At 40.5% G+C, this 16,294-nt stretch overlaps 2 protein-coding genes across 4 annotated transcripts in view; both read left to right on the forward strand.

The window, feature by feature from the left end:
* Nucleotides 1–1,039, forward strand: part of ccdc141 (coiled-coil domain containing 141) — a 69,687-nt gene extending 68,648 nt beyond the window's left edge. The window contains exon 26 of the mRNA XM_072444286.1: nucleotides 174–1,039. Within this exon, the coding sequence (XP_072300387.1) occupies nucleotides 174–417 (244 nt within the window). The 3' untranslated portion in view covers nucleotides 418–1,039. The remainder of the gene's footprint in view (nucleotides 1–173) is intronic.
* A 7,338-nt stretch (nucleotides 1,040–8,377) lies between these two features.
* The window catches only part of LOC140359384 (titin-like), a 30,437-nt gene continuing 22,520 nt past the window's right edge, over nucleotides 8,378–16,294 (forward strand). For 2 of the 3 annotated variants that reach the window (XM_072444283.1, XM_072444284.1), the window contains exon 1: nucleotides 8,379–8,596. The gene's annotated coding sequence lies outside the window, so the exon portion shown is untranslated. Of the gene's footprint in view, nucleotides 8,597–16,294 lie in introns of all 3 variants that reach the window. The other variant, XM_072444282.1, reaches the window with a different exon arrangement.

A 16,294-nucleotide genomic window follows, 5' to 3' on the forward strand; every position in this document is an offset into this window, starting at 1 on the left:
ACAGAAATAACATCTATTATTCCTACTGACAACCCTCACATGAGCTGTCTGGTGATCATTTACCCCAAATGCATTGTTTGCCGTAAAGCTAGCTTTACTGTGTAAGGTTCTGTCCGTAAGATTTTACAGAAGGTGCTGCGCTCTCTGACTTATTGTCATAATGGTCGCTCCAGGTGTAAAGATGACAGAGAGGAAGAAGAACATGCCATAGTGGAAAAGCAAATCTGTGAAGAGCGGAGCGCGGTGGGCAGAGCTCTGTGTGAAACCATGCCGACAGCTGGAGCCAAACGACACAAACACAACACAGACGACGGAGGACTCGCGGCTGATGTTTATGACATTATCATGGCCGACTGGCAGACCTGGTTCGGTACACTGTGTTTCCTGCTCTGGTTGCTTTTTTTAATTATAGTATGAATTAAGGGTGGGTTGATATTTTCCCTCGTGATAATGAACAATAGTCAATCAATATTTTAACAATGCATCAGGAATGTGTTTAAATGTGTATGTAGATGTATTGTTTGAGGTTTAATTATTACACAAAGCACAAATGGACCACAATATTACAGAAGTGTAGAAATGTCACTTTAAATACGCTTGTTTAGGAGATTACGCTTGACTTCTGTCTCATTTGAGGTCATTTTTAATCGTTTTAATTATATATCACACACTTGATATTCTAATTTAGCATATTTCCATAACAATTGCAATATTATCTCTATTTGATACATCTCCCACATGTAGTATGAACGCCTTCTACAAGTGATTTGAGTAAACATAAAATATAAGCTATTTAAATTATATGACTGTATTGCAGGTTATTTTGTGGAAATATATCTGTTTCCTTTTGTTTAGAGAATGTTCACAAGCCTGAATACCTGGATCAGGAAGCATGCAATAAAAAGAAGCCTACAAAATTAAATAATGGAGATAATACATGTTGTGTTTGCACATATGATAGTTCTGCACGACATTTTAACAGGTGTCAATTTGAACTATTACTTTGTTTTTCTTGTGTAAATTTGTAGCAAATAAAACAACAAAATGTCCCCTTTCTCAAATGATTTGCTCGTATTATTTTTATTTGGTAGTAAAGTTGTTTTGTATAATGACAATATTTATATTAATATGTAATAATAAAAATAGCTTCAAGTGAATAGTTACTAATGAGCCATTACTGGCTCATTAGGACAAACTTTTTCACTTTCCATTCGGTTCCAATCAATTCCAGGGCTGAAATTTAACCAATATGTAATCCAAATATAATACATATAACTTAAGCTTCATCTCATCATTAGCAAGGTATTTTAATTACACACCTATCCACACATTATCACACACATTGTCATCTTTTTAAGTCTGCTAATTATTAAAGATACATAGAGACACATTAGCCAAAACGGTATAAAAAAGATGTGTAACAACCTGATAAACGGCTGAGCAACTACTGGTAATTACATTTATCAATATTGCTTTTAGAATGAACGACAAATGTTGTCATTAGCATCTTAAAATCTCCATTGGTTTAGGCTAACTGAAAATGCTATGTGTGTCGTCACAACAAGGTTTCTAATAGCCCATTAAAATTCTGAATAGGCTAGCTCGGTAGATACAAGGGGGGAGTTTTTGTTGAAACAAACAACCCTTTCTACTTCAGGAAGGCTCCGCCCAATGGGCTGGACTTACCACAGAACAGTATAAATATCAGAGTTTTCGACCTAAATTCTTTTATTGACAATGACTCTTGGATGAGAGTCGAAACATCTATTTTTTCAAACTGAGTCCAGATGACTACAACTGAAGCTTTTTCTACTATGGAACACGCCTGGACGAATGAGGGATTACACCGACATATATATATATATATATATATATATATATATATATATATATAACCTACAAACACACAATATCTGACAACAACAATATATATATATATATATATATATATATATATAAGTTAAGATATTCCTTTATTGTCCCACATGGGGAAATTTCATTGGTGCAACGCAGGTAGATACAGAGGTAGATACAGAAGAACAGATCATTTATAGGAAGTCTGAAAAACACTTTCAGTAGAAGATCTCCTATAAATAAATAAAAAACTCCCATAGACAAATAAATACATAAATACATAAATACCATTGCATGTGATCACGACAGTAATTGCACATGAATATGTGTCACGACAGCACATAGATTGCACATGAATTTCACAGTAATTGCACATGAATTGCACATGAATTCCAACAGCAATTGCACATATGACAGAGTTGCACATCAGTATTAGGTTAGGTCAGTATTGTGAGTGTTCAGTACTAACAGTTTTTGTTATAAAGTCTGACAGCAGCAGGAAGGAAAGACCTACGGAACCTTTCCTTCGCACATCGAGGGTAGATCAGTCTCTCACTGAAGCTGCTCTCCAGAGCGGACAGAGTGTCCTGCAGGGGGTGACACTCATGGTCCAGCATAGATGTGAATCTAGCCAGGACCCTCCTGTCCCCCACCTCCTGCACCGAGTCCAGAGCACAGCCCAGGACGGAGCTGGACTTCTTAATGACTCTGTCCAGCCTCTTCCTCTCCCTCTCTGTGATGCTGCTGCTCCAGCAGGCCACACCGTACAGGAGGGCTGATGCCACCACAGAGTCGTAGAAGGTCTTCAGGAGTGGCCCTGTCACTCCAAAAGACCTGAGTCTCCTCAGGAGGTAGAGCCGACTCTGGCTCTTCCTGTACATTGCGTCTGTGTTATAAGTCCAGTCCAGTTTGTGGTTCAGATCAACACCCAGGTACTTGTATGAGTCCACTCTCTCAATGTCCCGTCCCTGGATGTTCACTAGTGAGGGGGCAGTGGGGTGGCGTCCGCGGAAGTCCACCACCATCTCCTTGGTCTTCCCCGCGTTGATGAGGAGGTGGTTCCGCTGACACCAGTCCACAAAGTCCTGCGCCAGTCCTCTGTACTCCTCGTCATCGTCGTCCGTGATGAGTCCGATGATGGCAGAGTCGTCAGAGAACTTCTGCAGGACACAGCTGTCCGTGTCATGTCTGAAGTCTGCAGTGTAAAGGGTGAAGAGAAAGGGCGCGAGGACAGTGCCCTGGGTCGCCCCCACACTGCAGGTCCGAGTGTCAGACACACAGTTCCGGGCTCTCACAAACTGGGGTCGGTCTGTGAGGTAGTCCAGGATCCACTCTGCCAGGTCATACTCCACACCAGCCGTCTCCAGCTTGTCCCTCAGGAGCAGCGGCTGGATGGTGTTGAAGGCACTGGAAAGATCGAAGAACAGAATCCTCACAGAGCTGCCAGGCTTTTCCAGGTGAGAGAGAGAGCGGTGCAGCAGGGAGATGACGGCGTCCTCCACTCCGATGCCAGGCCGATATGCAAACTGCAGCAGGTCCATGGCTGAGCTCACGGTGGAGCGGAGGTGGTCCAGGACTAGCCGCTCCAGTGTCTTCATCAGGTGGGACGTGAGAGCCACCGGCCTGAAGCTGTTGAGGTCTTTGGGGCGCGGTGTCTTAGGCACAGGTACCAGACAGGAGGTCTTCCAGACCTGTGGTACCACCCTCAGCTTCAGGCTCATGTTGAAGACATGCTCCATAACTTCACACAGTTCATCTGCGCAGGACTTAAGGAGCCTGGGGCTGATGCCGTCAGGTCCTGCTGCCTTCCTCACTTTAATCCTCTTCAGCTCACTCCTCACCTGTGCTGCTGTGACAGTCAGTGGTTGGCAGGGGGACTGTGTGCTGGGGGGATGGGTGAGTCCAGGCGAAGTGGGGAGCTGATGGTCCGGGGCAGATAAGCGAAGAGGAACAGATGCAGGGCATTGTCCAGCTGTGGAAGAGGGAGCATGCAGCTGTGCAGGGGGAGGGGCGGGTGACCGATCAAACCTCAAGAAGTGAGCATTTAAATCATTCACCCACTGTAGATCCCCCTCTGTCTGGGCATGGGGGATTTTGAAGCCTGAGATGGTTTTCAGGCTCCTCCACACTCCCTGAATGTTCTTCTGCTGCAGCTGCTCCTCCATCCTCCTCTTGTAGCCGGCTTCAGCCTGCCTGATCTTCCTCCTCAGCTCCTTCTGCACAGTCCTCAGCTCCTCCTTGTTCCCTGACCTGAAGGCTCTCTTCTTCTCCTTCAGCAGAGCCTTCAGTTCACGGTTAATCCATGGCTTGTTGTTTGGAAAACACCGCACCGTCCGGGAGGGAACAATGTTCTCAAGTTGTTCATGTCCTCCCCATGTGGGTCATAAAGCTCAGTCCAGACAGTGGTGCTGAAGCAGTCCCTCAGAGCCTCCTCGCTCTCAGCAGACCACATCCTCACCTCACGGGACACCACAGGCTGCCTGCGCACGATGGGTTCATACACAGGCCTCAGATGTACAAGGTTGTGGTCCGAGCTGCCCAGGGGAGGGAGGGGGGAAGAGGAATAAGCCTCCTTGGTGTTGGCAAAAAACAAGTCCAATGTTCTATTGTTCCTGGTGGGGCAGGTAACATACTGGGTGTATGTTGGTAGAACAGAAGAGGGAGAAGCATGGTTAAAGTCACCAGAGACGAGGAAGAGAGCCTGTGGGTGCTGTGTTTGCAGCCTACAAGTGCAGGAGAGCAGTGCTTCACAAGCATTTTCAGCATTGGCAGACGGGGCCACATAGACTGCGATCAAAATCACATGTGAGAACTCCCGGGGAAGATAATATGGCCTCATGCCAATAGCCAATAGTTCAATATCCCTGTTACATAGCTGCTCCTTCACTGTGCAGTGTTCGGGTTTGGACCAGCTCGTGTTCACATACACCGCCAGACCTCCACCTCTTTTCTTCCCGCATTCTCTCGTTCTGTCCCCCCGCAGCAGATGAAAATTGTCCAAACCTACAATAGAGTCTGGCATTTCTGCTGTTAACCAGGTCTCTGTGAAAATCAAGACGCTGCTGTCCCTATAAATCCTCTGGGACCGCATGAGGCTCGCTATTTCCGTCATTTTATTTTGAAGGGACCTCACGTTACCCATGACTACGGCGGGAACCGACTTCCTGTTTCCTTCTCTCTTCTCTCGGAGTTTACGTCCAGCCCGTCTGCCTCGTTGCGTTTTCCTTAGGATATATATATATATATATATATATATATATATATATATATATATATTATGATGCTGTATCCATTAGTCAATTTCTAGAAGTATTTATTCTTATAAAGTAGTATCAATACCAAAAATTAGAACAGCTGGCTCTCAAAGTCGATACTAAAATGCACATCCCAGTTGCTATATGGATTACCCAGAAGTGGAACCATGGTGAGTGGTCAAAATAAACACAGTAAGAAGTGATTTATTGTTAATTCAATGTTATTACTGATCATTTGTGTCTGACCACAGGTTTGAAAGGCGTGGATTAAGTCAATAGCTAGCAGTTTGTGTTTTTTAGCTGCTAATAGCCTAATGCTAACTAACTTGAGTTCAGCTAGCTAACAAGGGCAATATTTTGCTAATGGCTGTAATTTACTGTTAACTATAAATGATGGACGTTTTCCATGGCGTTAATACCAGTTTATATAGTATTTGACTGAAGTACACGTGCTTCTTCCAGGTGAGTAAAGTGTTTGTTGCTGGTGTGCTAAACGTGCATAGAGAGACATTAGCCAAAACAATGTAAAAAAGTAAACTAAAAAGTCGTGCAAGAAGCTGATAAAAGGCTTTGCAACTACTGGCAAATACATTTATCAATCTATAGTGTTGAAATACTTTTGAATGAACGCTAAGGTTAAAATCAGCATCTTTAAATCACCTTTGGTTTAACGTTAGGCTAACAGAAAATTGTATGATGTAAATGTTACTCACAGGCTAATGGAATAAGTCTCTGCCCCTTTGAATTCAATTAAGAAATAAAGTAAGTAGGTAAGACAATACAAGCTCAGAAATTGAAACAAATGTACTATTATATTGTATATCATCATCAAACTTGCAGTATTGGAAGGGAAAAGGACATCATAAAAAACACATAATCTGAATACTAATTTTAGAGTAACTCCAATTGATATCTCGCACTGTCCTCGCGCCCTTTCTCTTCACCCTTTACACTGCAGACCTCAGACACGACACGGACAGCTGTGTCCTGCAGAAGTTCTCTGACGACTCTGCCATCATCGGACTCATCACGGACGACGATGACGCGGAGTACAGAGGACTGGCGCAGGACTTTGTGGACTGGTGTCAGTGGAACCACCTCCTCATCAACGCGGGAAAGACCAAGGAGATGGTGTCGGACTTCCGTAGACGCCACCCCACTGCCCCCTCACCAGTGAACATCCAGGGACGGGACATTGAGAGAGTGGACTCATACAAGTACCTGGGTGTTCATCTGAACCACAAACAGGACTGGACTCATAACACAGACGCACTGTACAGGAAGAGCCAGAGTCGGCTCTACCTCCTGAGGAGACTCAGGTCTTTTGGAGTGACAGGGCCACTCCTGAAGACCTTCTACGACTCTGTGGTGGCATCAGCCCTCCTGTACGGTGTGGCCTGCTGGAGCAGCAGCATCACAGAGAGGGAGAGGAAGAGGCTGGACAGAGTCATCAAGAAGTCCAGCTCCGTCCTGGGCTGCACTCTGGACTCGGTGCAGGAGGTGGGGGACAGAAGGGTCCTGGCTAGATTCACATCTATGCTTGACCATGAGTGTCACCCCCTGCAGGACACTCTGTCCGCTCTGGAGAGCAGCTTCAGTGACAGACTGATCCACCCTCGCTGTGGGAAGGAAAGGTTTTGCAGGTCTTTCCTTCTGCTGCTGTCAGACTTTATAACAAACACTGTTAGCCCTGAACATGTGCAATACTGATTTAACCATGTGCAATACCTGTAAATAAGAGTGTTCTCTTTTGTTTTTTATTCGGTTTTACTTACTGACTATTAGAATTACCTAGTCTTGTGCTAGCTATTTTTATTTTACTTTATTTTATTTTATTCTATTATCATTATTTTATTATTATATTATTTTTATCTTTTTATTTTTATTGATCTATGTTATTCTCCCCCCTCCATTTCCTATTAAGATAGGGGAGGAGTTTTGTTAACAAGAGTTTTTTGTTTTGTTCATAAGAGTTCTATTAAGAGTGTGTTTTTGAAACTTCCTATAATCTGTCTTTCCTCCTGTTTCTACTGCGAAATTTAACCCTTGTGTGGATATTAAAGGATTATCTTATCTTATATCTGAACAGACTCTAAAACACATACACAAATACCCTTAATAACTAATACATTGGCATTATTAGAACAAAATGTGGAAAAAGAATAAACAAATTCTGTTGTGCATCATCAATAATATACTTTATTCGTAAATATTCTCTATCTAGGAACTTTTAGTCACAATATTTAAACCTTAATTTGGTTGATAATTATTTATTTAAAAAGTCTCAATGTACAGTAGAAATAAGAGTTTGACTAGTTGTTAGTTATAGCTCTAGAAATTAGTTATTCAATTTGACCCTCCGCAGCTGAAATCTTATCACACCACAAACACATTTCATGGTTTTAAATACATTTTTACCCTTATTCAAACAGGACGTCCCATTCGGATTCAGTCAAGTCACAGAATACAGAAAATCACAAAATATGACATAATAAAAGCATAAACTCCTCTCAATCACAACACTACAACATCCAATTGAAGGTATGTTTCAGAATATTCCAGAATCAAGGAGTAGAGAAGGAAAAAGCTGATTTTCCCAGCTCTCTAAGGCATCGAGGCATGTTGAAATGTAGATATGATGAGGAGCAAAGCCGCTAGCTACTGGAGCTGTCTGTGGTACTTCGGGAGTTTCCCTAGAATGGCTTTGTGAATGACTATGTACCAATGTTGTTTTCTATGAACTGGCAGCGACGTCCAACCAACTAAGTTATAAAGAGTGAATTGGTGAGTGAGGACCTTAGCATTTGTGATAAACTGCCTTGATCCATGATAAATAGAGTCCAGTTTATGTAGAGTGGATGGGGAAGCATGCATGTATTCTTAGTACTGAAAGAAAAGCAAGATTTGTGTAAAAAAAAAAACTTTTTCTTAGTTTTTTGATAATTGTTTTGACATAGATGTGAGACAATTGTCAATCCCGATAAAAAATTCTCCAATTGTACAAAGAAAATGTACTCTATTACTCGATAAGTCGGTATAGTAATTAGTAATTACCACGACAGACCAACACAGCATCTATGATCAGGTTACATAACTATTATCGAGTCTTGTGAGGTAAGTGTACAAAACCTGAAGACCGTTTCTCTGTAATGTTTCCCTTCCCTGTTCTCCCATGATCCTGTGCAGGTCCAGCGCATGCCGACCAATGGCGTGCCCCACTGGCCATGATGTCACTGGCGTATAAAACCCACCATGGCTCCAGTGCCGCCTCTGAGCAGATTCCCAGCCTGGACGCCTCGGCTGGAGGGACTGGTGTGAGGAGAAAAAACAAAACTACACCTTCCCTGTAGTTTTGTTTTTTTCTTTGGGGTTCCAACGAGGCGACTCTCTTCTCAATTTGGGATTTTCTCATCACCATTTCGGATAGAGACCCACTTCCTGAAGTCAGCCCTTCACTGGGCATCCCCCCGGCATCCTTGTACCCACAAGTAAGTGTCAAAATGCACTGATTGACATGTGACCGCTGACAACACCAGCAAGTGCCGTACAAACAAAGTCATTCCTCAGATACTTTGTGTTTCTTCACATTCTCATTTTTGTTTCCAAACATTTCACAGACTTTTATTTGCGTTTTTCCCCGGTTGAAGGTTAAAATGGGACGTCCCAGAATAGCCGCTGATAGCATTAGTGTGGGCCGTCAGCTGGGGGGCCATGGCTTTTTAAGGGAATCAACAGGCGCGGAGCTATCAGTTGCTCCTCCAGCTATGTGGCACATGGTGGCTGTCAATCACACAGAGAAGCTGAGGGTGGAGGAGGGGGGTGTATTTTTAGTGTCCTAGCTTAGATAAACCAGTTTGTTACAAGATCCCCAACTGGGACAATGAGAAAGAGCCGTGCTTACAGGAAATGACTGTGAGGAATGACATTTTGAATCTTTAAAGCTAATGGCGTCATATGGTTAAATAATGGTCTAAAATGATGGTGCAGTTTGGCAGATGGAACCAGATTGAAATGTCTTACTTAATTTTGATGGCATATTAGGGAGGAAGAAATGTATATTTATTTAATATTTGAATAAACTACATTGTACTAAAACTGGTGTAAAAATATTGTTTTGTAAATCAGGCTTAGAATTAGATATGCTACTTTAAGTGCTGATCTTTGTTGCTCGGTGAGAAAATTGCCTTTTAATGTCCACTATCCCATAGAAATCTATGGATGCAGGATGATGAAATAAGATAAGAAAACATAAAAAAGTTAAGGGTAAATATTATATACCCTTAACTTTTTTACCCATGACTAAATGCAGGAGGACCTTCCAAAGTCAGTGTTGAGCATTTGTCATCAAGATTCAAGATTACTTCATTTTATCCCTTAGAAAATGTGTCTTGGAGTCACAGACTGTCACAGACAAACATCCCTGCTCTTTGGCCTAACTGTAGCAGGTTCACAACATGTAGATGCTTTGTACGCAGGGCCCATCACTTACAGTGACACGCCTGTTTACTCATAATATTACACATGACACAAATACATCAAAACATTGATATTACATTTCTGTAAATATTATTGGATAAAACAAGCGGCTAAAGTGTTTAAATCTGTTAGACTGGGGCGGCCATCTTGTCAGTGGTCAAAATGGCAACTTGACCTCGACCGCTGTGTTTCACGAGGCCAGTTGCTTACATGATGAGAAACAAGAAACAATACAAGATTAATACTGTTTAGTGAAGGATAAATATTATTTTATTTGAAATATATGTATATATATTTTTCAAAATTTAAACCATCAAACAACAACAAAAAACAGAGAGAAAATAAGTTTTTTAAAAAAAGAGGTAGATGTCCAATCCAGTCCCAATGTCGGTCAAATTTGTCCATTTTCAAATTAATGTGATATTTTCCATTTTCCATATGTCATATAATATCGGTCTAGTCCTTAATTGTCAGTGTAGTTTGTGTCATCCATTTTTGTGATTCGCTTTTTCCCAGTAGAATGTTTCAAAGGTATCTATTTCTGTTGTTCATGGCAGGGGTTTTTGGGCCCAAATACATAGTTCTAAAATTAAGGTGAATGGTTTTGTCAAGACCTAAGGACACTCCCAGAACACATGATGATGATGATGTGCTGCCACTATTAGAATTAGAATTTTACATATTTGAGTGATGATTAAAACTAACCCAAGTCTGAGCTTTGTACCACAAAATGTAGTTCCGTAATGGGATGTTGATAAAGAAACAAAAATATATTTAATTTATACACAGTACATAATAAAGCTAAAAAAGATCATATATTCATGCATTCATCTGGAGCTGAACCTCTCGCTGCACATTTGGCTTTTAATGCACTGCGTTCACATTTGTCATGGGCTATAAATGTATATGTGTAAATCACTGCATGTCAGAAGAAAAGCAGCTTTATTCTTCTATATTTATTTCATGTAATAACAATAATATTGCATTCTATGGAGCAGCTGTAGTTATGAATCTCCTTTTTCCCAGTTGAAGTTATGGCTGCATGAACGGTTGAGCTGTAGGATCGCAATCGGATTTAAATGATTTAAAATAAACAATTTGAATGGTTGCAATCAGCAAAGCAATTCGAGCAAAATAAAAGACTAATGCTAATGCTAACTGCTAATCCTAGAGCTCTATAAACATGTTCTGAAATGCAAGGTATTGTTGCTTTAGTTTAGCAGTTCACATTTTAGTTTTCTTAAATGTTAAAGCTTTTAGACACGTTTTAAATGAGATTTCTGAACATAATCTTGCAATAACATAATCATAAAACATAAATCAAAATCTTATCGCAATGCTTGTTAGAAACATCGTAATTACATATTTTTCCAAACCTGTTCAGCCCTAACAAACTTACTGAAAAATATGCAACATTCAATTTATAAAGTTGAATATTGCGAGTATATAACTCTATTACTTTAATTTTCAACATGTAAAAGACCAAAACAAATTGTAGAAGAACCGTAGCATTATTGCGACGTACAATATAAACACTTTGGGCTCAGTTGTTGGTGATAGAACAGTAGCTGCAGAGCGTCATCAGAGGTGCAAACTTTCACATGTGCTTTTGTTGCACTGGCTTGTCGAGGGTTTTTGTTTAAGCAGCTGTTAGCCACATCTGAGCCAATCACAGTCCAGCGGAAACACCATTAACCAATCAGGTGACAGCTGTGACCAAGGCCCACATCTGCAAGCCAATCCGAGCTAAACGCCTACAGAACATCAAATAACATGTGGAAAGGTCAAAGCAGAGTACTTCACTACTGAAAGGAGCAACTTTTTAGATGGATTAGTAGCATTTTTTAAATATGTTATACTTTTTCATTCTTGTAAGATGCACAATATTCTAATTCAAGCTCATTTCAGTGGATTTTTTGCAATGATTTGCACTTTATGGTAGCAAAGAGCTGTAAGTTGTATTATATTTAGACATGGAGGGTTTGGCTATTGCTATGTTATATTTGTTTTCACAAAAGATGCTGGCTATGAAGTTATGGAAATATTTGTAATGGTCTGAAAAAGTATCCAACATCGTTATGTTCCGTGACCTTGGGATTCGATCTATGGCTAATAGCTACTGGTCAACATATATAAATAAACCAATTTGCTATCCTTTAAAGTTTGTGTCAAGTTGTTTTCAGTCTTAAACTCTGGAAGTGGAATCACAGCAAATAACTTCCTCATGCGTGAAAATCAAACATAAATTTGTTGTCGCTTATCGATGTATGAAAGCTGTTTTTATTTGCAATTATAGCTACAAAGTGTTAGGGCTAATGCTAAATCCTGAAACGCCTGAGGCCTTTGATTGGATCATTGGGTCAAACATTGGATCTAGAGTGCACTCGGAGTTACCTGTGAATGCAAACGCAGTGATTGAAATGCTTACTTGTTCTTTTTATGTTGATTTAAGGGTTGTTAACTTTTGCAAGAGCAGCAACTAATTGGTTTGCCACTGTCCAGTGTATTGTAGCTTGTTGGTTCTAATGTAGCTGTGACACGGAAGAAAGAAGCGTTCTTTCATTTTCCATTTACTATTGAAATAAAAGTACAATGCTTCATGGAAATCTAAACCAGGATTAACACAGGGCTAAAATAGGACAACTGCAGATTTAAACCAGGGGCAAACTAGGTCTGAACCAGTTTCAAACCAGGACAAATATACGACCAAACCAGAACTAAACTAGGCACTGCAGTTCAAGAAAGACTGGCCTAGACTCTAACGTCCGAAGTACTAATATCATGTACAACAGGGCTAAAGTAGGTAATCAGGACTGAAGAAGGTCAGAACCAGGACTAAGTTATGAATACACCAGGTTTAAACCAGATCTAAACCAGGGCTAAAGCAGGACTACGCCACATGTAAAGCCAGAATCAAATCAGGACCAACATTTCTAGACTAAATCGAGACTATATTGGATGGAAAAAAACAGGTTCAACAGTTTAAGAAACACTCGTCTAGATTATTTGATGTAAATATATTCACTTAATTCCCGCCCACGTTTACTTCTGACTGATACTGAAATGTACTTTCCGTTGAAGCAAGAATTACATGTATTTCAAGGGAGAACTAGAGGAAACATTACATGAAGTAGATTGATTTGTGTAAAATGTTCAATGTTCATGGGTTTGTGTCAAACTCCTTTTCTTTTTAGACTAGTTTTAACATGTTATTCTCCTTTTAGTCCAAGCTAGGGGTGTCAAGAGTATTAGGTTTATCAATAATCTTGATTATTCAGGTCACAATACAACAGTAAAAGAAAGTTTGATTTCATGAAGTTAGTGAAGATTGGCGATCCCTTAAACTTTTGGATGAAAGTGAATTAAGGATTTCGCTGTTGTTTGGTCATAGTGCCAATAATCGTAAAATTATGTTTCTTCTACAACTATCAGTACCATTCAAATTCATGACATCCCTAAATCCAAGCAAATGATGTTAAAAAACTCATAATACACATTCTTAGTCCACTCGCTTCCAAAAACGAGCTAATTTCAACGTATCTATTATGCCTTTTTCGCAGCGTTAAATCCAATTAGTTAAATTGCGCTTTATATTTATAACATTTTGTGAATAGATAAAGTAAACATGGCAGATAATACAGTAGTTGATCAAATGTGAAGGGTCGGGCCAGCGGGGGTGGGACAGGTGCTTTAATCTGCCCCAAAGCCCCCCTGGATCAACCTCTCATATATCAGGCACACTCACCCAGACACTGCTAAAAATACAACAGGGGGATCACACCGACAACCTATCCCCCAGCCAGGCCCACTGTCAGGGGCAGAGATAACACAACAGCAGGCAGGAAGTGTCTCACAAAGGGTCACGTCAGGGTTAAGAAGACAGCTTTGCATTGTATGTTTAGGTTTTGAGGTTCTTTATCGGATTATAAGTGTAATAGCTTTGTAGTCTGTTAAGGTCATCAAATTATAATTATATTTCCTGATCAAAAGCTGACCTGAAGCTGTGTTTTGCTTCATTTAAGGTGCTAAGATGTTTTTTTTTTTCTTCACATACTCTTCAGCACTATGACATAAGTAGAGAATTATTATGTTTGTTCATTGGAAACAGCAAAATTGATCAAAACAGCTTAGTAAAAAAAACAAGTCCATTTACTTCCTGTTCAAAACTGCAGAACTGATAAGCCCCGCCTCTTCACAGTGACATTTCATTGTAACAAACAGCAGGGGAAAATAGTCGTGTTGTGGGACAATACAGGATTACTCAAACATGCAGGAATACGACAGAATGATGAGAAAACACTGTTGTAACATTATCTAGCATCAGGTTCAAATATCAAATTAGATGCTAAATTATAGTGAAACTTGTATTAAAACAAGATGCTTGTTTGAGCAAGTATCAATAATAACTAGAAAATCTGCAATGGCTGAAGCCATTGCTGGAGTGTCTGCGTCTCTCCCTCTCCCCCTCTTCCTCCCTCCCCCTCTCTCTCTCTCCCTCCCTCCCTCTCCCTCCCCCCTCTTCCTCCCTCCCCCCCTCTCTCTCTCCCTCCCTCCCTCTCCCTCCCTCTCCCCTCTCTCTCCCTCTCTCCTTCCCCCCTCTCTCTCTCTCTCTCTCTCTCTCTCTCTCTCTCTCGCTCGACTGGCTCCGTCACAAAATTCTAAAGAATAAAGCCTAAAGAATAAAGCCTAAAGAATAAAGCCTAAAGAATTCCGCAGACACTCATAATGCCCAAATTATTTAAAATGGGGAAAAAGTACTAATACTTTTGAAAATTCTGCAAAAAGTACAAGTTTTTCAAATGTCAAAAGTAATAGCACAAGTACTACTGTGAAAGCGATCACAATGAGGTATAACATGTTGAAATCGGTTGAAGCGTTAAGGCGAAGAATAAAGTCTCTTTATTTATAATCACGAATAAACGTGATTATTTTACATAATCACGTTCAGTATATATATTGCATCGATGTATATAAAACACAAGATAATCTAACCTGTTGTTGACAGAGATCCCAAACTACTAAAGAATAAATAATAATAATAACTTTTATTTATATAGCGCTTTTCAGTGACCCAAAGACGCTGAACATATATAAAAAAGGGGGGGTATTTACAGACAGGGGGGGACAACACGTACAATACACATTAATATACAGATAAAATGAACAAGACAGAAGAAGTAGAGAGAAAAAAGATGGGGATGTAACAAACAAAAATAAAGACTAAAGAATAAAGTCTCCCTCTCCCTCTCTCTCTCTCTCCCTCTCTGGCTAAATGGAGTACTAATACTTTTGCAAATTCTGTAAAAAGTAATGGCACACGTACTACTGTGAAAGCGATCATAATGAGGTTTAACATGTTGAAATCGGTTGAAGCGTTAAGGAGTTGAAACTGGCTAAATGGAAAATCATGGAAAATATAATAATAAAAAATACGTGAAATACAAGAACATATAGTGTCTGCGTGACATCACGCAGACGCTCAATGACCCTATTTGAACAGTTTTAGAATGATCTCGAGCTTTATCAGAACTTGTATATGTAAGACCACATGCTAACATACAGAAAGCGCTATTGTTGTGTTGAAATTAACTGCCCATTGGCTAAAAATATGTTTTTATTGAGTGTCTGCGTGATGTCACGCAGGCACTATATGTTCTTGTATTTCACGTATTTTTTATTATTATATTTTCCATGATTTTCCATTTAGCCAGTTTCAACTCCTTAACGCTTCAACCGATTTCAACATGTTATACCTCATTATGATCGCTCGCTTTCGCAGTATTACGTGTGCTATTACTTTTGACATTTGAACAACTTGTACTTTTTGCAAAATTTTCAAAAGTATTAGTACTTTTTCCCCATTTAAATGAATTCGGGCATTATGAGTGTCTGCGGAATTCTTTAGGCTTTTGTGACGGAGCCAGTCGAGCAAGAGAGAGAGAGAGAGAGAGAGAGAGAGAGAGGGGGGAGAGGGAGAGACGCAGACACTCCAGCAATGGCTTCAGCCATTTCAGATTTTCTAGTTAGCTTTGTGATATCGAAATCAGTATTGAGCCATATTGAGTTTGACATTTTAGTAATAACCAATAACCTAGCATTCATTCTCAGATCTCGATCCGATACGATGTGCTCCTCGATCCGCTCGCTGCGAGCCAAGTCTTTAGGTTCTTTTCATTTCTTACAACGATGCAATTGGATTTTAGGTATGAGTAAGAGTAAATGATGGCCGGTATAGGCCGACTTAAAATAGCCCAATTATTTGTTATCATGTTTGTACATATTACTTCTCCACAGCACAGTGCATCACTCTCAGTAACAGAGACATCAGGTGATGTTTTACCTCTGTTTGTAATGGCAATGTTTTCCCTCATAGTTTTTATGTAAAAGAGCGCAGGGCTCCTTAATAACATCAGCAGCTTTTTACCATCTAAAAAACATTGCCAAACTCAAAATTATAGTGTCTAAACCAGATTTGGAGAGACTTATCCATGCGATTGTCTCCAGTAGATTAGACTGTAACGGCCTGCTCACTGGTCTCTCCAAACGAGCTGTAAAACAGCTGCAGTACATCCAGGGTCCTCAGGTCCTAACTAGAACATGGCCTCCTACTGGTGCCCAGAGTCAGGACTAAACATGGGCCGGCCTCCTGCTGGTGCCCAGAGTCAGGACTAAACGTGGACCGGCCTCCTGCTGGTGCCAGAGTCAGGACT

The sequence above is a fragment of the Eucyclogobius newberryi genome, unplaced genomic scaffold (assembly GCF_026437365.1).
Source record: "Eucyclogobius newberryi isolate DKJ021-1_F unplaced genomic scaffold, fEucNew1.0.hap1 SCAF_14, whole genome shotgun sequence".
Lineage (NCBI taxonomy): Eukaryota > Metazoa > Chordata > Actinopteri > Gobiiformes > Gobiidae > Eucyclogobius > Eucyclogobius newberryi.